General features: G+C 56.8%; 7 protein-coding genes across 7 annotated transcripts; 4 read left to right on the top strand and 3 right to left on the bottom strand.

The window, feature by feature from the left end:
- Positions 1-1,773: 1,773 nt before the first annotated feature.
- Positions 1,774-4,551, bottom strand: BDY17DRAFT_303584 (armadillo-type protein). The gene is made up of 4 exons (XM_033734597.1): positions 4,344-4,551; positions 4,154-4,291; positions 3,465-4,096; positions 1,774-3,409 (listed from the first exon to the last, which is right to left on the bottom strand). Exons 1-4 carry the CDS (start codon positions 4,461-4,463, stop codon positions 1,897-1,899), a joined length of 2,403 nt encoding a protein of 800 aa, XP_033586861.1. The 5' UTR covers positions 4,464-4,551; the 3' UTR covers positions 1,774-1,896.
- Positions 4,552-4,888: 337 nt separating this feature from the next.
- On the top strand, positions 4,889-9,890 carry BDY17DRAFT_35638 (uncharacterized protein). Its single transcript, XM_033738280.1, has 2 exons — positions 4,889-5,106; positions 5,337-9,890. The coding sequence occupies exons 1-2, from the start codon at positions 5,008-5,010 to the stop codon at positions 9,672-9,674; spliced, it is 4,437 nt and encodes a 1,478-aa protein (XP_033586860.1). The 5' UTR covers positions 4,889-5,007; the 3' UTR covers positions 9,675-9,890.
- BDY17DRAFT_327252 (uncharacterized protein) lies at positions 9,741-10,521 on the bottom strand (the record flags this gene model as incomplete). Its single annotated transcript, XM_033737647.1, has 4 exons — positions 9,741-9,881; positions 9,932-10,105; positions 10,168-10,341; positions 10,399-10,521. The coding sequence occupies 4 exons, from the start codon at positions 10,519-10,521 to the stop codon at positions 9,741-9,743; spliced, it is 612 nt and encodes a 203-aa protein (XP_033586859.1).
- Positions 10,522-10,903: 382 nt separating this feature from the next.
- Positions 10,904-11,630, top strand: BDY17DRAFT_327251 (uncharacterized protein; the record flags this gene model as incomplete). Its single annotated transcript, XM_033737646.1, has 3 exons — positions 10,904-11,326; positions 11,379-11,530; positions 11,582-11,630. The coding sequence occupies 3 exons, from the start codon at positions 10,904-10,906 to the stop codon at positions 11,628-11,630; spliced, it is 624 nt and encodes a 207-aa protein (XP_033586858.1).
- Positions 11,631-12,961: 1,331 nt separating this feature from the next.
- Positions 12,962-14,696, top strand: BDY17DRAFT_35532 (uncharacterized protein). Its single transcript, XM_033738266.1, has 4 exons — positions 12,962-13,164; positions 13,263-13,329; positions 13,398-14,167; positions 14,224-14,696. The coding sequence occupies exons 1-4, from the start codon at positions 13,082-13,084 to the stop codon at positions 14,642-14,644; spliced, it is 1,341 nt and encodes a 446-aa protein (XP_033586857.1). The 5' UTR covers positions 12,962-13,081; the 3' UTR covers positions 14,645-14,696.
- A 399-nt stretch (positions 14,697-15,095) lies between these two features.
- Positions 15,096-18,230, top strand: BDY17DRAFT_35437 (E3 ubiquitin-protein ligase hula). Its single transcript, XM_033738248.1, has 4 exons — positions 15,096-15,290; positions 15,355-15,393; positions 15,452-17,643; positions 17,702-18,230. The coding sequence occupies exons 1-4, from the start codon at positions 15,254-15,256 to the stop codon at positions 17,969-17,971; spliced, it is 2,538 nt and encodes an 845-aa protein (XP_033586856.1). The 5' UTR covers positions 15,096-15,253; the 3' UTR covers positions 17,972-18,230.
- Positions 18,231-19,492: 1,262 nt separating this feature from the next.
- BDY17DRAFT_255917 (NADP-dependent oxidoreductase domain-containing protein) lies at positions 19,493-20,743 on the bottom strand (the record flags this gene model as incomplete). Its single annotated transcript, XM_033731567.1, has 4 exons — positions 19,493-19,970; positions 20,023-20,365; positions 20,423-20,546; positions 20,618-20,743. The coding sequence occupies 4 exons, from the start codon at positions 20,741-20,743 to the stop codon at positions 19,493-19,495; spliced, it is 1,071 nt and encodes a 356-aa protein (XP_033586855.1).
- Between the last annotated feature and the right edge of the window lie 138 nt (positions 20,744-20,881).

Raw genomic sequence — 20,881 nt, 5'->3', positions numbered from 1 at the left:
GATGGCGGCTTGCGCAGCATCACGGCCTGCGCCGCCGGTTTGTGGGAGCGCGGCGGGTCAGCCTGGCGCCGAAGGCTGAGGATTTGACACAGCGGAGGCCGTGTTCGCGGCAGAAACAGCGCCAGGATGGAAGCGAGATGGAGGGCTCGTCGGGTGGGGTGCAGAGGTGGTGCTGGTGGTGCTGATGCGGTGTCCCGCGCAGGGTAGAGGGTGGGGGTGGACGGCGTCGGGCGACGCGGCGGCAGAGAGGGCGTGTCGCAGAGAGGGAGAGGAAGGGGAGAGAGTAAGAAGAGTGAGGTCGGAGGTGCGCTGCCGGATGACGGGCTGAATGTGTCAGAGAAGCAAGGAGCGTGGGCGGGGGCAGCAGCGGCGCCGTGGGTGGTGTCGTGACGTGGAACCGACGAGGAATGGGCAAGTCGGGCGGCGAAGGTCTGCGTGGCGTGCAGAAGTAGCGCCGACAAGAAGGGCGAGATGGGGGATGGCCTGAGAGGGATGGAGGAGAATGCCAGCACAAAGAATGATGGAGGAGGCCGAGCGAGCGAGCGTAGATGATCGTCCGGCTACGCTCGTTGATCACAAACTCAGGTCATCATCAGCAGGCGGAGTCATCAGAGTTTCACGCGCCTTACGGCTGGCAGGAGCGACGGGGGGGGCAATCATTTACGCAAAGAGGAAGGAGGCAGCCTCAGCAGGCGCCGTTTTGACTTCTTCCATTCCTTCCATTCCCTCCCTTCCACGCCAATCAGGCGCCCGCCCGGCCAAGCAAACAAGCAGTGAAACGCCCCACTCTCATCGAGCAGATCGAGGGCCAAGGGGCGCTAGCGCCCGTCCCTCCAACCCCATTCGCCGCCCGGCCTTCCTGCAGGGTGTGATCACCTGTGCTTCTCCGGTGCCAAACCTCGCCGCCAAGTCTCTGCGGCGTTCCCACCTGTGAGACGGAATCCTTTGGTCGGGGTTGGAGCTCCTGGGGTGCTGGGGGGGTATCATCACATGCACTCCGTACGCACACGTAGCCTCTTTGGCCCCTGTGCAAGAACGGCGCATTGATCCCATGGACACACAACACACATCGCCGATCACCACCATTCACACAGTAGTCCGTTCGGCAATCCTTTTCAGCACTTCTGTTATCCACTCATATGGGACAGTGGGCAGGCTACTCGACCCAACTCCGCTGCCCCTCGTTCTGGTAACCGCCGCCGCTCGTTCTGGTAAATCCTCCGTCACCCGACCGCCCTGGTTGGACGGACTTGCCCTCTACGGCATTGCGACATCGCACTCCGTCCCATCTCCGCATCGCAAGGGTCATCGCCGCAAGCGATTACGAAGCCACAAGCAGGGAAAATGACTGTTCATGACAGTGAAGAATGTGTCAAACTTCCGGCGTCCGTCATGCGAAAGGCGAAACGCTGTTACATGCAAAATCCTGAGGACCCTCACTTGCCATCCCGTAAGGTAAACGATGGACATGATGTAATCCGCACCCGCCCTCCGCGCTAGAACATGCATGGAAGCCCCGTCGAATCTTCGGCTCCAACGTATGATCTGTGCCCCTCCCAATGCGAAGCTGAGCAGAATAGGGCTGCCCGCCACCCGCTAACGACAGTGTACCCGGTAGATCGACCGGACCGTGTCTTCAAATCGTTCTCGTGCATCATCGCACGCATTACGTATCACACGGCTTTCGCAGTCTGTTGTGCTACTCACGCACCGCATCGTAATGCAGGGCCGAGGCGAAGCGAGACGAGACTAGACCAGCACAGACTCCGCGGATGAAGAAAAAAATTCCTTGCGAAACAACCATCATCGTTATGCCGGCCGGCAGAGTCGTGTGTGGGTATCATACTTCTATCGAGACAGCATCGGAAATTTAACACAAGTGCACACCACCCAATCCTACCCCCAAGCGTCACCCCAACCCTCATCCTCTTCTTCCGCCGCCTTGGTAGTAGCAGCAGCGGCAGTAGGGGGCGGTGGAGCCGCCGCTGATACCACCTTCTTCCGAGCCGCGGCGGAGTTGCCTTTTGCAGCAGCAGTCGTTGCAGCAGCCGCGGCTGGCCGCAATGGCACGGTCGTTTTCTTCGCCAGGCCTTTAGGCAAGGCTTTCCGGCCGCCGCCTTGAGACTTGGCTTGTGCCTGTGCGTTCAGCCAACCCTCAAAGTCCGGCTCTCCCCCGTCGTCAAAGGGGACTGTGCTGGCCGGTGCGGCTGTGCGTGTGGTGGACGAGGACATCCCGGCCCATGGTTGTTCCTCTGCGTCGCCCCATGTGCCGGCAATATCGTTCATGTCGCCCCAGCCTTCGTCGAAATCTTCCGCTTCCGCTTCGCTATCTGGCGCAACAGTAGCTGTCCGCAATCCAGTCGTCACTTGCGGGACACTGGAAGTGGATACATGCTGTGCATTTGCCGGCCGGGCAGACCCGTTGGCGGTCGGAGTGGAGTGGGATCGTGCCGCTGCCGCCGTCGCCGCCGCCGCCGCCACCGCCGACGGCTTAACCCCATTACTGCTCGGTTGAATCTCTCCACTTGCCGAGCTGATCTTGTTGGTGAAGGAGGAGATTGCCCAGCCCATCAACTGGCTGCCCGCACCCGGCTGCGGCGTGGGCATTCGGGTATTCGGCGCGGAGGTGCTTTCGGGTGGTGGGAGGACGGTGTCGGGAAGACTCGCGCTGTACTTTCGTACGCGCTCCAGATAGATGTTCAGGGTCTTGTTGGCTTGGTCTCGGATCATCTTTTCCTTGTCCACCAATGATGGACATATTGCCGGAAGCATCTTGTTGGCACAGTCGTCCTCGCCGAAGATGTCGGCGGTAGCTGCGAGTGCCAGTAGCGCAGCATTGCGTGCGTGAACGAAAGGATCTCGCAGGGCTCGCGAGAAGGCGGCAGTAAGGACTTTTGCCCTGGAATTGGCTCCAAGGTTTCGAGCAATCTTTCCAAGACATATCGTCGTGTTCGTCCTGATCCCAGGCTGCTCATCGTTGGCCGTCTTGGCGAGATGGCGTAGCAGCTCGCCATTGATGACTCTCTCGGAAAGCTTGGGAACGACGACCAGTACGGCTTTGACAGTCTGCTCTCGCACCACGGGGGCCAGATCTCCGAACCCCGTGACCATTTGGGGAAAGATTTTGTCCGACACAACCTTCTGACTCAAATGATCAATCATCAGCGGGAGGTTGTTTAGCAGACAGACTCGCAACGCTCGATCGGGGTTGCCAAAGAGGCGAATGATGACCGGGGTGAGTTGCGCGTCGTACTCGTCTTCCGAGAGCTTGGTGGAGATTTTCATCACCAGTGTCAATGCCTGAGGACCTCCACCTCCAAACTCGACGGCTTTCAGCAGCTCGGGCAGAACCTTGACTTGGAAGAATTGCTCGGGAAAGTCGTCGGATTCGGTCACCTTTTCCAGTTCACTACGAGACGTTAGCAATGGAACGACAACGACACCGTTACTCAGGACAGTCTCACCCAAGGAATGCTTCTCGTTCCATGTCGTCTTTCAGGCCCAGATTATCAATTCCCTCGGTAAGTTCGATCAAGGGAGTGTCGAAGAAGCCACCACTCCTGCTGCCTTGCTCGAGGAAATGTGCGACACTGAGCCGCATCTTTGGCGCCGCATGAGTCAATCTCTTGTAGCTGGCGTGCATAGTCAAAGGGATGTTCTTCGTCGATCCCACTTGCTCGGATCCGGTAAAAGAACCATTAAACACCTCTGTTATCAGGATACCGTAGTCGTACGCATCCACTGCATGAACAGGGTTGTTCCGCACGCCATCCCACCCACTCTTTGCAATCTCTGGAGGTGCATATCGTGCGATATCCGGCACAAGGCTTCCATGGGCAAATATTATAGCGTCATCCTCTTTCATGGAGCTGAGAATCTCCAGCCCCCCAATCTTCCACTCGCCGCTGTCGCTGACGAAGATGGAGGAGGCGCGGATGTTGCCATGCACCGAGCTGGCTTCATCGTTGATGAATTTCAAGGTTTTGGCGACGCTGTGTAGGCCCCAGATGAGACTCTGCTCCGAGGCGGCTTTGCGCTTCGTCGACCAGGACAAGGGAGTGACGCGTTCGGTGGCAATGTAGATCAAGGTGTCTGTCTATCTTGTCATCTAGTGAGCTCGGAGGTGGTTGACCGCAGGGCGGCGATTGCTCACCTCAAGCGTGTCCAGTACTCGAAGGATGCCAGGGTGTCTTAGGGTACGGAACTTGCGCAGCGCATTCCTCGCCAGGGGGAGTCGTGATCGATGGGTATTGATGTCGAAGGTGAAAATGCTACATTTTGAATTGTCCTCCTGCATGAATGTTAGATGGCGGGGCGTATCGGAGAAGCAGGTTGGGCATTACCCTTTTTGTGCCATTGTAGAGTGTCCATATGGATTGATCATTCCCAACTTTGTCGCCAAATGAATAAGGAAATGCCGGACCTTTCGCGATGGATGCTACGGCGGATTTGAGAAAGTCCATTCCGTGCCGTGGACGCGGTCGATGAAGACGGTGAAGGGGGAAGAGAGGGTTCGCGAACAATATTTGCCTCAACAGAGGGGAACGTCTCGTTGCGATAGGTTGAACGTCTCGACGGCAAGATCGGAGGGCCTGCGGGACGGGCCGCGACACCAGACCCTGAGCCTGTGCAACCACGGCGCGGGAAAGCGGCGCATCTCGCGCCTTCCTTCACTACTTCGACCAGATGTGGGGATGGGGAGACGGCGTGAACAGTCGGGAAGGCACTGACGAAGAAGTCCTGGCTACGCGGTCCTTCTCTTGTCTCATCACTTCTTCTCTACAACGATATCTCTCCTCACCATGCCATTGGCCTGCGAATGAAACGCGGCCTCCCGCATATCCGCCAAGAAGTGACAGGTCACATTTCTGGAGGGGCGTTGAACCGTTCAGTGCAAACTGAATGAATATCGCGGCTTACATGTTTCGACGCCCTTCATGTGAGCCTCAACAACGACTGCGGGTTCTCCCATCCTCTCTATGAGCTCAACTGCACTCTTCCGCAGGCATGGGAGCGTCTACAACAATAGGAACAGAGGCCAGCAAGCATGCCCAAACGAAACACGACGCTGAAGTGAGCGGCAGCTCAGATCCAACGTTACTAAAGGTGAGACTCTCCTACAACCTTTCACCCACCTTACCATCCGAATGATGCAACTCTGGTAAAAGGTCGTACCCGCAAACGCCTCGTGATGGTTTTGGTTCACTTGTGGACTCTCAACCTCCGATGGCTGGGACTGACGACAGAAAGAAAACTGAAAAGATCTGACATCCACCTGCTTTACCTCAACGTCAGTTCACGATGCCTGTGATTACAGTGACTAATTGATGTGTTAGTGGGCACGTGAAGCGAATGCTTCAGACATGACAACACCGTCTGGCACGCGACACACAGCCAGGATGGGTCGATCTCACGAAGATATCGGCTATGATGGCCGCCCTAGTCTGTCCTCTTCCACCTTGGCATCTCGACAGAGACCGATATCACCCCCCAATCTTCGACAGACGTTCAGAGCCGATCGCCGGGATGACTGGAGTTCGCCAAGGAATCGCACGTCCAACAGCCCCGGCTCGTCTCCCGACGACATCTGGTCTCGCAGGCGGGGTGGTCGATGGGAGCCTCCTCCGAGACGTTGGTCCCCTGTTGACACAGCATCTCCGCGGCGAGCCTCTTTTGGACGCAGAGCTTCACCTCCACGCAATCAGACCTCAGTCTCCCCGCTGCACTTCTCTACGTCCGGTCCAGAGAATGCTATACGACGTGAATCCAGCAATGGTGACGGTGCTGAATCTGGCCTCTTCCAGAACAAAAAGTGGATTGCGCCTCATTTGCATTCCGGGCCAAGACACTCCGTCAAACAACCTGCCCGGCCGCTCGGCGCACGTTCGCCTGTCGTTGATGAAACTCTCCCTGTTCACACAGTCCGCAACATGGAATGGGGAGGGATAAAAGGCGTACCAACCGGCCCAAAAGCCGCCCCGCACGTCGTGCCCGCGAGTGGTCTCACCGCAGCCAAGATCTCTCCACACATCTTCATCCCATGGAGATCTCTGCCTGCTAAGCGCGGCATGATCAAGCATCTGCATGGGTTCCTTCGGCCACATACGCGCAAGGAGAGCAACATCCATCTTGACGAAGACGGCTGGTATATCTGTCTTGGGGATTCGGAGGCCAGCAGGCATACCCTCAAAGAGTGCTATGATGCAAAAAATGGAGCCAAGATGTTCAGCACGTATACCTTGGAGATGCACTATTATCCGCATGGTCAGCCAGCGGCGCGCAGATTACGACCTCTTCCGTCGGAGGAAGACGTTCCGGGTACTGGTACGCGGCCAGATCGCATTGAGACATCTCCGCAAGTATCTCGTCTCGAGAAGAGTGTGCTCCACCAACCTCCTCAATCCATAAACGGCAAGACAACAGATCAGCAATCGGCTCCCGCTGCGGAGGCCAGCATTGACATCCCGCTAGACTCAGCGGCGGTGCCGGCTCGACAGTCGTCGCCCCTCCGTGTACCGAGTCGTCAGGACAGAGACGATGCGCTTTCATGTATTAGTGGTTTCACCGGCTCTGACGTCTCCAGCTCACGTCGTCTTAAGTGCCACGTGTGCCAGAAGGGCACGAACATTGACGTGGAACCGCTGGTCTGTTGCTCTTCATGTCCTAGACGATATCACCGTCGGTGCCATGACCGACCTCCGATACCTTTTCAACTCGACGAAGATCACACCTGGCGATGCCGTCGCTGTATCCGGAAGGATGGCATTACATCTGGGACTAGGCTGACACGGTCCTCACCTGTATTGAAGCGATCCCGTGAAAAAGCCGGCATGTCGTCAGAAGAGCGGCCGACGAAGATGATGAGACTTGAAAGTCCTTTTCAGCCAGTCGTGAGCTTAGATTTGAACTCTCTGACCAACTCTGCAAAAGCCCCAACCCCGAACAACGAAAGAGAACAGATTTCAGCTCTCGATGTTGCAGACACCAATGCAGAACAGCCGCCGGACAACTTGAGCAACAAAAGAGAACAGAGTCCAGCTCTCGATGTCACCGACTCGAGCTCAGAATACTCCCCGCCCGATAATATCGGTCTCACGGAGGCTATTGATCTGGTTGCCAAGAGCTTCGATCTTCCGCGCCCACACGGACATTCGCATTCACCTCGCCCATCTCAGCCTCTAAAACTGAGGCTTGTGCGCAAGAAAATCGTCGATGCTGCATCACCTGCGCATGACTCGTCCCACTTTGTTGGCATTCCCGGCTCACCACTGGCTCACACTTCGATTGCGCAAACGTCCAGCGGTACTGGTGTAGCACCAGTAAGCGGGCAATCGAACGGCGATGATGCTGCAGGGAAAGACGAGTCTTGCTCAAGCACGCATGGGGGCAACACAGACACCAGTCCCAACTTGTTTGTGTCAAATCGAGCGAACGGGAACGGAGACGTCGAGATGACTGATGCCACCACTCAACGAGCTGCGGCAACGGTCGTTGAAATCCCAGAGTCACCGGACGAACAGCGAACACAAGACAGAGATGAACAGGTCACTTCCAAAGACATGGTCAAATCAAAGATTTCGCACACCAAGGTGGCCACTCAAGAGCCCGGGCCAACTGGAATTGCACATGTCGACACCGCGCAAAGCCGTTCAAATACTTCCCAGGGCCAGATCCCTAAGGCGAAGATGAAAAGAATACGGCCAGGTGCGCCCAGCTTTGCAAAGTGTGTTCGATGCGGAAAGACTACTTCTTCGGGACCCTCTGGCTCTAACAAACTGTGCTCACGCTGCAAGAGTGATGGTGTTGCACGGCAAGCTTCTGGTTCTCCTCAGATCAACACTGTTCAGCGGACAGAAAGGCCGCCCTCAAGCTCACCAGGGCTGCACCAATCAGCCCGGACGGACAAGGGTACGGGAGAGCCTGTTGTTCCGCTGACAATGATGCCGGATTCGGGCGTGAACCCAGCACGAACAGCAGAGAGGCTTTCAATAGAGACTACGGCGCCGGTGGCGATCTCGGCACCAACAGTGACCTCACCAGTGACGCCAATCCCAGCTCTCACAGTCGCCACAGAAACAATAGCAGCGCCCGTATCGCGTAGTGGAGATCTCGATACCGCGGCGAACCCTCCGCAGAGGGAGGAAGAGACTACAAACGACGACCTATCATCTCCCCCAGAATCCAATGACGTCGACAGCTCATCTGATTCCGAGTCTGAAAGGGACGTTGGCCATCCGACTAGTAACGAGAACGAAGAATCACCCGCCATCAAGCGCCGGACTCAAACCCGGCCGGCCAATCATGAGCACGACCTTGGAGATTCATACACCCGTCCGAAAGGCGCCTACGAGAAGCTGATCGGGATGGCTCTCTGTGCGGCACCGAATCACCGTTTGAAAGCGACTGATATCACTGCTTGGGTCGTGAAGAACATCCCAGGCTACAAGCACGGTGAAGGTAAATGGGAGAACTCCCTGCGAGCGACATTGACGTTGAAACGAGAGGGCTACGAGCTTGGGAAGCCAGGGCTGTGGCGGAAAGTGGAAGTGGGTTTGAAGCTGAATGAGGCGTGTCTGTGGGAGTTGCTGCCAGGCCAAGCAGAGAAACTCGTGCGTTGGGATCCTGTGCTCAAGCAGCCCGTCTCACCGCCGAAAGTCTGGCTCAAGATACCGAGCGTGCGACGAACGGAGGAGGTGACGACTGGAAAGCAGAAGAAGTCACCGCCGAACATTGCCACGCCAGTACGATCTGCAGCAGCGAAGGTCGAGGCCAGCAGTAGTAAGAAGCGTCGACGCCGTCGCTCTACACTGTCAGATGCGGAGCCGCTGGCAGCAGAGACTACTAGTCAACCGCTCCCCAAGAGATCGATCAAGACCCAGACAGTCGTGATTGATGACTCGTCTGACGAAGAGCCGCTTCTAACGCAAGAACGGAGACGATCTTACCAGCTCCAGCCGCTGAAGGAAGTTCTACCAGCCGCGGCTTTGGAAGACGCTGTTGCTGAAATGATGGATGTTGACGAGAATGTGCCAACGCCTGACGTGATGGATGTCGATGCAAGTGAGCCGGCGGCTTTGCCTCTCACCCATGGGCATCCGCCTCCGCCTCCGGCTGAAGAGCGAGCAGTCGAGTTGGTGGCTTCCCCCCTGCAGCCAGCTCGAGCGCGGAACAGTGAGACTCGACCCGCATTGAGCCAGCGTACAAATCTACCAATGATTGAGAAAATGGTGGAGATGACCGAAATGAACACCAACTTCAACGCCAAAGATCTCTTCGGTGAATGGCCCGAGCTCAAGTCCCTCGACTTTGATCGAAGTGCCAAAATCGCCGAGATCAAGCAACGGCCTACCAGGAAGGAGAGATTTGGGAGGCAGACCCCGCTGGCGGAGTTTGAGCTAGTCGAGGAGAACAAAGCAATAGGGAAAGCGAATGAGCGCCGTGCCACGAATGAAAACACGGCAAGTGAGGCCACGCTTGCCACGCTGTACCCCTGGGAGAATACGGAAGGAGTTTTGGTACAGTGCAACAGCCTGCAGGAGTTGTTCAACCTGCCCAACAATCCGATGGCCATTATTCACGATGGAAACCTTGCGTACAGGGACGGGACGAGAGGGGTGGATGGCAGCTTGCCGAGAGCAAAGGCTATCTACAAGACCGATTACTATACCCGATGATTCTTTCGGAGATGCTAGGCAGCGTCCAAGAGATCGCAGCCCCTAGATCGTTTCGGTAGATTCACCTCAAACCTGCGACGAGCCATTTCCGCTCTTCAGCTCCTCAATTTCTCGCTTCAGCTCTTGGTTCTCCGACTCCAGATCTTCGAGGCGCTCTTGCAGCGGTTCCATTTCCTCTTCCGCACCGGCACTAAGCTCTTCGATGATCTGCTGCGTCGTTAGTATGTGCGTGTAGAGTTTGACATGATTGTCCTCACCTTGAAAACTCGCCACAAACGCAACACCACTACCAACGAGCCAATCTCCTCCAACTGCCCCTTCAACAGCACGTCAATCACAAAGCCGGCGGTGATGACGGTCGCGTCCAGACAGTGAAACCAGGAGTGGAAGAAGCGCCAACCAAATGCCCAGATTGAAGCTATCAGTTCCACCTAGCCAGAGGTCGTCAGTACTGTAGGGGGAGGACAAAAAAGACCACTTGGGAGGAGCATACCATGAACAAGCAGGAAAACACCAGGCTGACAATCCCCAGCACATCCGACGCCTTATTGCCGTCTTTGGCCGGCACGCGCCCTTCGCAGATGAGGAGTTGCAGGATGAGGTCGGCGAAGATGGAGCTGATGTCGAGAGACACGAGCCCCAGCACGCTGTAGTGTCCATATTTGGACTGGGATTGGAAGTTAGTGTTTGTGTCGTGGTTTTGTCGGGATGGTGTACTGCTCACGGTGAGATAGCGCTTGGTGTTGTGCCTGCACTTTGAAATGAAGGACCGCTCCTCCGGGAAGCGGACGCTTCCCAGCCGCTTGTGGTCGGATGCCAGCAGGGGGCGATGCTCGTTGTTATTCATGGCTTGCGACGCTCCAGACGGACTGAATGCTACTTGGCGGAGGGCAATGGGAGCTTGGCAGGGCCGATCATATCAGGAGGGGTTTCAAGCCTCGTGGGCCGTTGTCTGACTCAGCAACCCGCGAGCGCATTTAGAGTTCGCGCTTTGGATCCTTCCCATAACTTTTCCGCGCAGCTTCACCTCCGATCTCCGGTCTTCGTTGTTGTTTGTTGAACCCTACAACCTTTCATTCATAGGCAGCTTCACTTTCGCTTCGGAATCCGAAAGTGAACCTTACATCCACCCGGGTCTCCTTTGCACCCTCTCCGACGACTTCGTTGGCGAGGCAGATTCGATTCACTACGCGACACGACAGTCTAAAAGACTACGCGCACCCAGCAAGATGGCGGCAGAAGAGGAGGATCAGGTCGAGAATGAGCAGCTAGACCACCAAGTAGACGACGACGATGCGGGGGATGAAGAGGAAATCGCCGCGATGAAGAAGCGCGTGGAAGAGATGGAAGCGGAGGCGGCCAAGCTGCGCGAGATGCAAGCCAGCATCGACTCGCAGACCGACAATCTGCGGGAGAACAAGGAGGACATTGATGCGCGGTCCATCTTCGTGGGCAATGTCGACTACGGCGCCAGCCCGGAGGAGATCCAGGCGCACTTCCAGAGCTGCGGCTCGATCAATCGCGTCACTATCCTGCTGGACAAGTTCACCGGGCATCCCAAGGGCTACGCGTATGTGGAGTTTTCCGAGCCGAATCTCGTCACGCAAGCTCTGGTGCTCAACGAGAGCGTCTTTCGCGGCCGCAATATCAAGGTATGCAGTCATCACTCGCGCTTTTGGTGCGACTCACTCACGATTGCAACAGGTTGTGCCGAAACGCACCAATCTTCCAGGCATGAACCGTGGTGGCAGAGGTGGTGGTCGTGGTGGCGGCGGTCCTCGTGGTCGCGGTGGGCCGTATGGTGGTCCTGCGTCGTACGGAAGAGGGGGATATGGTGCTCCACCCCCGCGCGGCGGGTACGTCTAGGTCTTTCCTCATATTTGCAGCCTCTTGCTGACCGTGCGCAGGTATCGTGGGGGCTATCGCGGCCGTGGACGCGGCTTCAACCCATACTGAGACTGCATGATGGCGTCTCCGTCTGTGTGTAACGTTCGTCTCCCGATGTCACGGCAGATCACCAGGCCTCTCTATCGTCTGGCTATGATTGGCTTGACGATACTCGCGAGGATGATCGGAAGAAGGAATAGGGAGTGGGAATGAAAGCAAGACACCTTCGGATCTAATTAGAAACATTCAAAAAGAAGGTGACAGAAAGAAGCCACAAGAATTCCCAAACGGCTTCAATGCCGAAAAGAGCCATTTTGCTGCGAAGAAAAGCGGCTGCACTCCCATGAAGAGGTAGATGTGTGAAGGAGAGATGCGACGTGTGACAAGAGGTAGACGCGTGCAAGAGGATTTGAAGAATGTTAGGTGGTTTGAGGACTTGTGCAATGAGGCGGTTGGTCGAAGAGATCTATGTCATCTTTCCGCAAATCGATGCTGCCCGAGACGGCTGTGTAACTCGTTGAGTCTTGTGATTTTGCTGGCATTCTGACTGAGCGCGTGTGAGAGATAGCGCGCATCTGGGCGTCCCGAAGGTTGACTGCGTGAATTAGACCAAGCTAAGATGCCCAGATGTTCTATGCGCTCCTGCTCTGGATGACGCCTGCGGCACAGGAGCAAGAGCCGGCTCCGAGCCACGAGCGAGCAAGAGCATCACGATCCGTCGGGACATGCCTCTGGCGTTCCAGTGTTGTACTGATCGCTGGAAAGATCTTGGTGCTCCTTGATATTAATCGTGATGGAGTGATGCTGCCACCATCGACAGGCGTGAAATGCGACAATGGATTAGCTGTCTGTAACTGTACTTTCAGTCACCACTGACTGCATTGGGGAGCAGGATCAGTACTAGGCTCGCAATAGTGGAGTCGAGGATGGCAACGATTAGGGCAAGCAGGCAGACACATGCGATTTAAAAGCCCGTGACAGCGACGTCAGCACGCTCGTCTCGTTTGATTTATCTCCGTTCCCTGCCGAGCTCTCTCACCAGCCCGCCGGAGGATTGATCAACGGACCCTGTGCTGGCGGCGCAGTCGAGCCTGGCGTGGAACCTGGAATGATTCCAACGACAAAGCGGGACCGCACACCTCACCCGTTCCACGTGAAGCGTGTCGCCCCACCTGCAACTCGCCCCGGCCTCAGCTAGCTGCTGTAGGGCACGCCTCTTAGTCCAGCCCGTTGCCCGCATATGTGCACGAAGCGACATAGCGGAATGGAACCCTAGCATCCGCCTCCGAGCGCTGCGGCAGTCACGACATGATAAGCTCCACGGGGCCAGCCTTTCCACCTCCTCGCTATCTTATTATACATGTGCTCCACCAACCCCCGGGCAGCCTGGCACGCACGCACGCAGCTCCAATTATGATTGAAACCCGCCCTCTGTTGTGCTCACATCTATCTTCACCATTCGCATTGCCGGCCTCCTCGCTTTCGCCGGCCCCCCGGGTTTTGCGGTCGCCGACGTGGACATGGGCTCGCGGCCTTTGATGCCGACGCCCGCCACTCACCCTCGTCCGCGGAGCTCAGAGTCGCTCTCGCCGCCTCCAGTGCCGTAAGTGTACAGGAACAAAAAGCCAAGAAGCGCAACGCAGCCTTGCGTGCTGTCCCACGTCCATGCGCGTGGCTAATCTTAGTCATGGAGGCAAATAGAGCGCCTCGACTCGGACACAAAAAGTCGCGGAAAGGCTGCGCACAGTGCAAGCGACGACACGTCAAGGTTAGTCATCCCTGACATGATCAAATGTCGTGCGAAGCTGGGTGTCCAGAGCCTCACCAGCTCCGCAGTGCGATGAAGGAGCGCCGTGCTCGAACTGCGTAAGACATGGCGTGGCTTGCTCTCGCGCTGGCGGGCCATACGTGACTCGAGATGACGCGAAGGGGCGCCGGGCATCGGCCTCCTCGTCGGCAACAAGTACAGCAGGCAAGGCGACACGAGCGGATCAAGCCTCCGATGCTCAGACTGCCCTCCCTGGATCCCGTGGTGCACGGCGAGATGCCCGTCAGCGATCGGCCATTGACGCCCTCCCGCCCTTCATGCAAGACGAGCAACAACGCGCCTTGGATCTCCAACTCATGCACCATTATATGGCTTGTACCAATGCCGTCATGACCAACCATCGCACCGAGGAAGCCATCCTCGCCATCTGGCAAATCGATACGCCCAAGGTAGCATTTCAATGCGAATACGTGCTGCATGCCCTCCTGGCCTTCTCCGCATTGCACAAGCTCCGCGTGGATCCCGGAAACGTGCACCAACAATTACGACACAGTGCTGTGCAGCACCTCGACCACGCATTTACACTGCACCGCTCCAATACCGAGCCGGTCAATGAGGAGAACGCAAACGCGCGATTCCTCTTCCCATGGCTCGTCACGCTCACCTCGTTTGCCGTCCTTCCCAACCTACCGCCGATCGATGCGATGGTGGAGCTCCTCACGCTGGCCAAGGAAGTCGATTCATCCATGGCGGAGACGTGGTTCTGGGTGGCGCAGGGCCCGTTCGCCCCGATACTAATGAGGGGCTTTCAAGAAGCAATTCCCCCACTATCGGAAGGGTAGGATCTCGACTGCGAGCACGTCAAGAAGAAACGAGAGCACTAAGTGTGGAAAGCAGATCTATCTTGCCTCAAGGAATGGACTTTGGGTTGGGCCATTTGGACTTTATGCTGGGCGTCGACACCATGCTGCCCGACGAGCGACGCACATGCTATCTCGTGCTGGCAGAGATGAAGAAGGTGTACGATCAGGTGGTCACGGGGCGAGATATGTGCAGCGTCGCCACCATTCTCTGCTTCCCCAAGCAGGCGTCGAGCAATTTCTGCGAGCTGGTGAAGAAACGCGTGCCGCAAGCACTCGTCATGCTGGCCTACTATGCGGTTCTGATCAATGTTTTGGATGATCGGTGGTGGATTCGTGGATGGTCGACGCGGCTGTTGCAGGATGTTGTGGGGGATTTGGAGGCTCAGTGGCATCAATGGATAGAGTGGCCGATGCAGTGCATTTTGACGAGGGAAGAAGCGATGAGTGGATAGAACGGGCTTCCTCGAATAAATACATTGATGTTTGCATTTACCACTCCATGGCATGGTGGCTTGACTCGATTCCAAAGGGCATGGCGTGGGGAAAGAGCGGGCGGCTAAAAGTCGCGGCGGGCAGTCATCAGGGCGGGGCTTTGGCTTTTTCTGGGGCAGCCCGAAGAGGCCGGCAAGACGGGCGACGACGACGCTTGCTCCCACCACGCCCTCCACTCCCTCCAATTGCCCGCATCCGCCCTCTCGCCGCCCCGTGTCGCGTGAGCCCATCTCTCCCATCCATCTCGCAGCATCGCAGGCCCATCGACACCCGGTACAGGCGACTGAGCCGGCGAGCACACGACCTACCGGCGGCAGGTCATTACCAACACCGCTACACAGCCACGTTTGCGTCAGACCAGCGGCAGAAACACCGCTCCCGCCCGGCACTCTTCCATCCTCTATCCTATTCCACCCTTTCTCATCCACCTTCACCACCACCGCACCCCCCGCCGACCCCTCTGCATCCGCCTTCCCACTCTGCACCTGTAGCTGAGCGCATCGCTTGGCGCTGCATGGTGGTGCTCTTTGGTCGCCCGCATCTGAATTGAGGCATATACCGTATCCGCCATGGATCCCCCTCAGCAGCCTAATTTGAGGGTCACGAGTACGTCAAAGAGTTGCAAGGGTAGGGGTGACATACCACAAGAAGGGACTGACACCATTTGTAGTCATTGCCGCCGACGGCCTGTACAAGCGAGATGTCTTCAGTATGTGGCATCACCCCATCACGCTCCCACCAGACCGCACCACTAACACTCCTCCCAGGGTTCCCCGACCCTTTTGCGGTCGCTACCATTAGCGGCGAGCAGACCAAGACGACCGGAGTCATCAAGAAGACTCTGAATCCCTACTGGAACGAGAGCTTTGACATGTCCGTCTTCCCCACTTCCCATCCATCACCTGCTTCCTCTAACCATTCCCCCAGGCGAGTGACGGAAGAGAGTATTCTTGCGGTACAAATCTTTGACCAGAAGAAGTTCAAGAAGAAGGATCAAGGCTTCTTGGGAGTCGTCAATGTACGCGTCGGAAGCGTGCTCGACTTGGATGCCGGTGGCGATGGTGAGCACCATCCATCCTTTCTCCCTCTTTTCTTCCTCCTACGGGTACTGACTGAAGTAGAAATGCTCACCCGTGATTTGCGTAAATCAAACGACAACCTCGTCGTCAACGGCAAACTCATCCTCAGCCTCTCCACCAACTTGAGGACGCCCATCGCGAACGGTAACGCGGTTCAACGCCCTCCATTGTCTTCTGCAGGGGCATCTCAGAACGGCACATCCACCCCCAATCCCGCTCAATCCACTTCTTCGCTGCAAAACGACCGACCCTCGAGTACCGCTGGATCGGTTCCTGCCAGCCGAGTCCCCACCAACACCACTTCGGGCCCACCAGCTCTCAATGGTGCCAACACCTCTTCCCGACGCAACACCGAGTCGGGCTTCAGTGCATTTGAAGATGCACAGGGGAGATTGCCTCCAGGCTGGGAAAGACGTGAAGACAACTTGGGCAGAACCTACTATGTCGATCATAATCACCGTCAAACCACGTGGATCAGACCCACGGCCAACTTTAACGCCGGCGAGCAGCGAGTGGCGATGGAGCAGCAGCAGTCCGCTGAGCGCTCGCGTCATCAGGCCCGTATGTTGCCGGAAGACCGGACTGGCACCGGGTCGCCCGACAGTCAAGCGGCAGCGCCATCGCCGCCGCCAGCGGCTGCTGCCAACCAAGCCAGTGCCGCTCAAATGGTTGCCACCGGCGCTACTACCGCAGGAACTGGAGAGTTGCCCGCCGGTTGGGAGCAGCGACACACCGCCGAAGGGCGTGCGTACTTTGTCGATCACAACACTCGCACCACCACCTGGGTGGACCCCCGCCGCCAGCAATACATTAGGATGTACGGACAGAATGCTGGGGCTGGAAATAGCACCATCCAGCAGCAGCCCGTGTCTCAGCTTGGCCCCCTCCCGAGTGGATGGGAGATGCGTCTGACCAACACCGCCCGCGTGTACTTTGTCGACCACAACACCAAGACGACTACCTGGGACGACCCGCGACTGCCGTCATCGCTCGACCAGAACGTGCCGCAATACAAGCGTGACTTCAGGAGAAAGCTGATCTACTTCCGATCGCAGCCCGCGCTGCGAATCCTCTCCGGACAATGCCACGTCAAAGTGCGACGTACGCATATCTTCGAAGACTCGTATGCCGAAATCATGCGGCAGAGCCCGAACGATCTCAAGAAGCGCCTGATGATCAAGTTCGATGGCGAGGACGGCTTGGATTACGGTGGACTGTCGCGAGAATTCTTCTTCCTGCTGTCCCACGAGATGTTCAACCCCTTCTACTGCTTGTTTGAGTACTCGGCCCACGACAACTACACGCTGCAGATCAACCCGCACTCCGGCATCAACCCGGAGCATCTGGGCTACTTCAAGTTCATCGGTAGGGTGGTCGGTCTGGCCATCTTCCACCGCCGCTTCCTGGACGCCTTCTTCATCGGAGCCTTCTACAAGATGATTCTCAAGAAGAAGGTCGCCCTGTCCGACATGGAAGGTGTCGACGCCGAGTTCCACCGCACGCTCAGCTGGGCGATGGAGAACGACATCACGGACGTCATCTACTCCACCTTTTCCGTGGAAGACGAACGCTTCGGCGAGAAGGTGACGGTCGACCTCAAGCCTGGTGGGCAGGACATTGAGGTGACGAACGAGAACAAGCGGGAGTACGTCGAGCTCATCACCGAGTGGCGGATCCAGAAGCGAGTGGAGGAGCAATTCAGTGCTTTCGTCGCTGGCTTCCACGAGTTGATCCCGGCCGATCTGGTCAATGTGTTTGATGAGAGGGAGCTGGAGTTGCTGATTGGTGGTATTGCGGATATTGACGTCGAGGACTGGAAGAAGCACACGGATTACCGTGGCTACACGGAAAGTGACGCCGTGGTGCAGAACTTCTGGAAGGTAAGCAATCATCTTCCCCCTTTCGTAACGAGAGACGCTAATCAAGAACGATCAACAGTGCATCCGCGGCTGGGACGCCGAGCAGAAATCGCGCCTCCTGCAATTCGCCACCGGCACGTCGCGCATCCCCGTCAACGGCTTCAAAGACTTGCAAGGCTCCGACGGGCCGCGGCGCTTCACGATCGAAAAGTCGGGCGAAGAGGCGCAGCTGCCCAAGTCGCATACTTGCTTCAATCGCTTGGATCTGCCGCCTTACAAGTCCTTTGAGCAGTTGCAGCAGAAGCTTACGTGGGCTGTTGAGGAGACTGTGGGCTTTGGGCAGGAGTAGGGGGTTGCATGGATGGGGAGAAGGGGGTGTGGATGCGGTTGTCTGATCGGGATCAGAGGGATGGCGACGATGATTATGAGTGCAAGACACTATGGAATGGTAACCTACTTTTCTCTTTTCCCTTTTCCCTTGTTTTCCTTTCGACACATGGTCAATGGTGTACATGAAGAGTTTACCTGTGGAGTCAAGTAGAGGCGTGAAATGAATGAGTGGTTTGATCGTCATTCCACATGCTTCTTCCCTACTCTGCTTGCCTGCCCGATGAGCTGAGAGTGAGTATCGACGCGGTGATGTTTTGCTTTCCATTAATGAACATAAACAATGAACTCCCCTCTTGCTACTCATCGCTCTTCTCCGAGTCCGATACCATCAACGCTCTCTTCCCCTTCAAACCCAGCCCGCTCCTCGCACACGTACACTTCAAACCATCACAAACCCCAAGACGCCAACGAAGAGTGCGACCAAGCCGTACACAGTTGAAGCAGAGACTACGCTCGCCACGCTGGTAGCAGGTTGCATGACCGGGTATGGAGTCGTTTTATTCCCCGGCATGACTGGCTGCGTGGAATCGATGGGAATCGATGCCGAAGCTGTGTATGAAGCCCACGAGTCCGTAGAAGAAACCGACGTCGTAAGCGTAGGCATGGCTGTCCACCCATTCACAACCCCCGAAGTGGTGGAAGAAGGATACCTATCCCCCTCACTCACAATCAGCCTATCACCTCGCAACAACAAAAACCATCAAGTCGAGATGGGAAGAAGGTGGGGAAACCTCACGCCATCGCCGCCTCGCAAAACGCCACGACCCTCTGCTTCGCGCCCCACGCTTCCCCGGCGGCAGGACAGGCGTCGAAGCAGGTCGCGATGGCCGTTGTTTGCGCGCAGAGGCACTGCTAGTCTGTTGGGGCGCAGAGGGTTAGGCGGGGTTGTTCGAGGGTGAGGCAGGCTTGGATTATGCTGGGGGGTTTTGCTTTTGCGTTAGTGGTTATTTTTTGGGGATTGGTGGAGGGGATGGGGGACGCACAGGTCGATTGCGGTTCCGCAGCCTGAGGGGGGAAGGTAGGTTGTTTGGGGATTTGGGACTGCGAGGAGGGGGAGGGCGATTGCTGTGAGGAGGGTGGTGAGGGTTGGGATATGCATGGTTATTGATTTGATTGGGGATGCTGGTATTGCTGTTTGATTTGGGATGGAGTTGGAGAGATGAGTTGTTGGAATCGTGGTGAGCAGTTGAGTGGGGGGGAGTGAAGAGTGAGGGAGAGTCGAGGGGAGAGGAAGTGCTATGATTACCTCTGCCACTTGGGCACCTGCTTACCACGGGCTCATTGTATGTGGAAGGAGTGTTGTAGAATGGAAGAAAGGGCTTACAACACTGACAACACTTCAAGTGCTGTTGCCTCACGTGACACACTTACACGAGAAGGTGCAGCTGACAAACGTTCATTTGAGGAGGTTGCTGTCTGATCTAGAAACGTGGAAGCATAGCAACACACGCTCTTTTATCTAATCGTCTGCATCTCATGTTCAAAGAGGCGGGGTGTCGGCGAACAGACCGGCAGAGAAGGCCTCGGGGTATCTGTGTCCAGAGACTTGCGCCGACTCGCACGCCTGGCGAATCTCCCTCTCCTCCTCCTTGGTGAGCTTGATCTTCAGCGAGTTGATGTTCTCCGTGACGCGGTTGACATTGGTCGTGCCCGGGATGGGGAAGAAGTCGTCGCCCTGGGCCAGCTCCCAGGCCAGGGTCAGCTGGCTGGCTGTCACGTTCTTCTTCTTGGCGATGGCGTTGAGCTTGTCGACGAGCGCGAGGTTCTTGGGGAAGTTCTCCTCGCTGAAGCGCGGGGCGAACTTGCGGAAGTCTCCCTCCTCGAAGTCCTGGGGACCCTTGATGTTTCCGCCCAACATTCCTCTGCCGATGGGTGAGTAGGCAACAATGGCCACGCCAAGCTCACGGGCAGTCTTCAAGAGGCCAATCTGGTCGCTCTCGATGTCGAGGGAGAAGGGACTGCGGGGCGTGTTAGCATGGTGAGCGGAGAAGTGGACAGAGGAGAACATACGAGTACTCGATCTGGATAGCATCGATATGTGCAATCTTGGAAGCACGGCGCAGAGAGTCGGAGCTGCACTCGGACAAGCCAATGTGCTTGATCTTGCCCTCGTGCTTGAGCTGCTTCATGGCCTCGACCGTCTTCTCCACGGGCGTCTTGCCATCGAGACGATGGCAGTAGTAGAGGTCGATGTGGTCGACACCGAGGCGGCGGAGGGATTTGGCACACGCCTCGTGCACGTACTCAGGGTCGCTGCGGAGACCGCGGTTGCCATCTGCGTCGATGGTGAGGGCGAATTTGGAGGCGAGGAAGATCTTCTCGCGCGCGCCGGGGTTCTTCTTGAACCATTGGCCTGGGGGAGGGGAGTCAGTGGGAGCATGTGCAAGCAGGTGGGAAGGGAAGTGCCAACCAATTAGATCCTCATTGTCCATGTAGGCATCAGCCGTGTCCCAAAACAGCTCGCCCTCCTCGTAGACCTTGTCCAGCACGGCGAAACGCTCGGGATCGGGCTTGGGCGTGCCGTAGAAGGCGCTCTAGTTAGTGGGGACGAGGGTCAGTGAGTGGTAGCTTTGATGACTGTGCGTTGTGATTCCGTATTGCTTACGAGGCCCATTGCTCCAAAGCCTAACCTCGTCACCTCAGGCCCGTGTCTACCCAACTTAGCCGTGGGAAGTTTATGACCAATCTTGCCGTCGGTGGCTTTCGCCAGGACTTCTTGTGCCTTTTGCATGATGGGTGGTGGTGTGATGAGACTTGTGCGGATTGATTGGGTGAGTGAAGTGTGGGTGTGAGGAGAATGAAAAGTTGGAGAAGGAGAAGAAGAAGAAGAAAGTGCAAAAGAGCACGCGGATACGTCGTTAACTCCGGC

Source organism: Neohortaea acidophila (assembly GCF_010093505.1).
Source record: "Neohortaea acidophila strain CBS 113389 unplaced genomic scaffold BDY17scaffold_10, whole genome shotgun sequence".
In the NCBI taxonomy this organism is placed as follows: Eukaryota; Fungi; Ascomycota; class Dothideomycetes; order Mycosphaerellales; family Teratosphaeriaceae; genus Neohortaea; species Neohortaea acidophila.
Note: the sequence above shows the minus strand (reverse complement) of the source record. Positions and strands in the feature narration are given on the sequence as shown.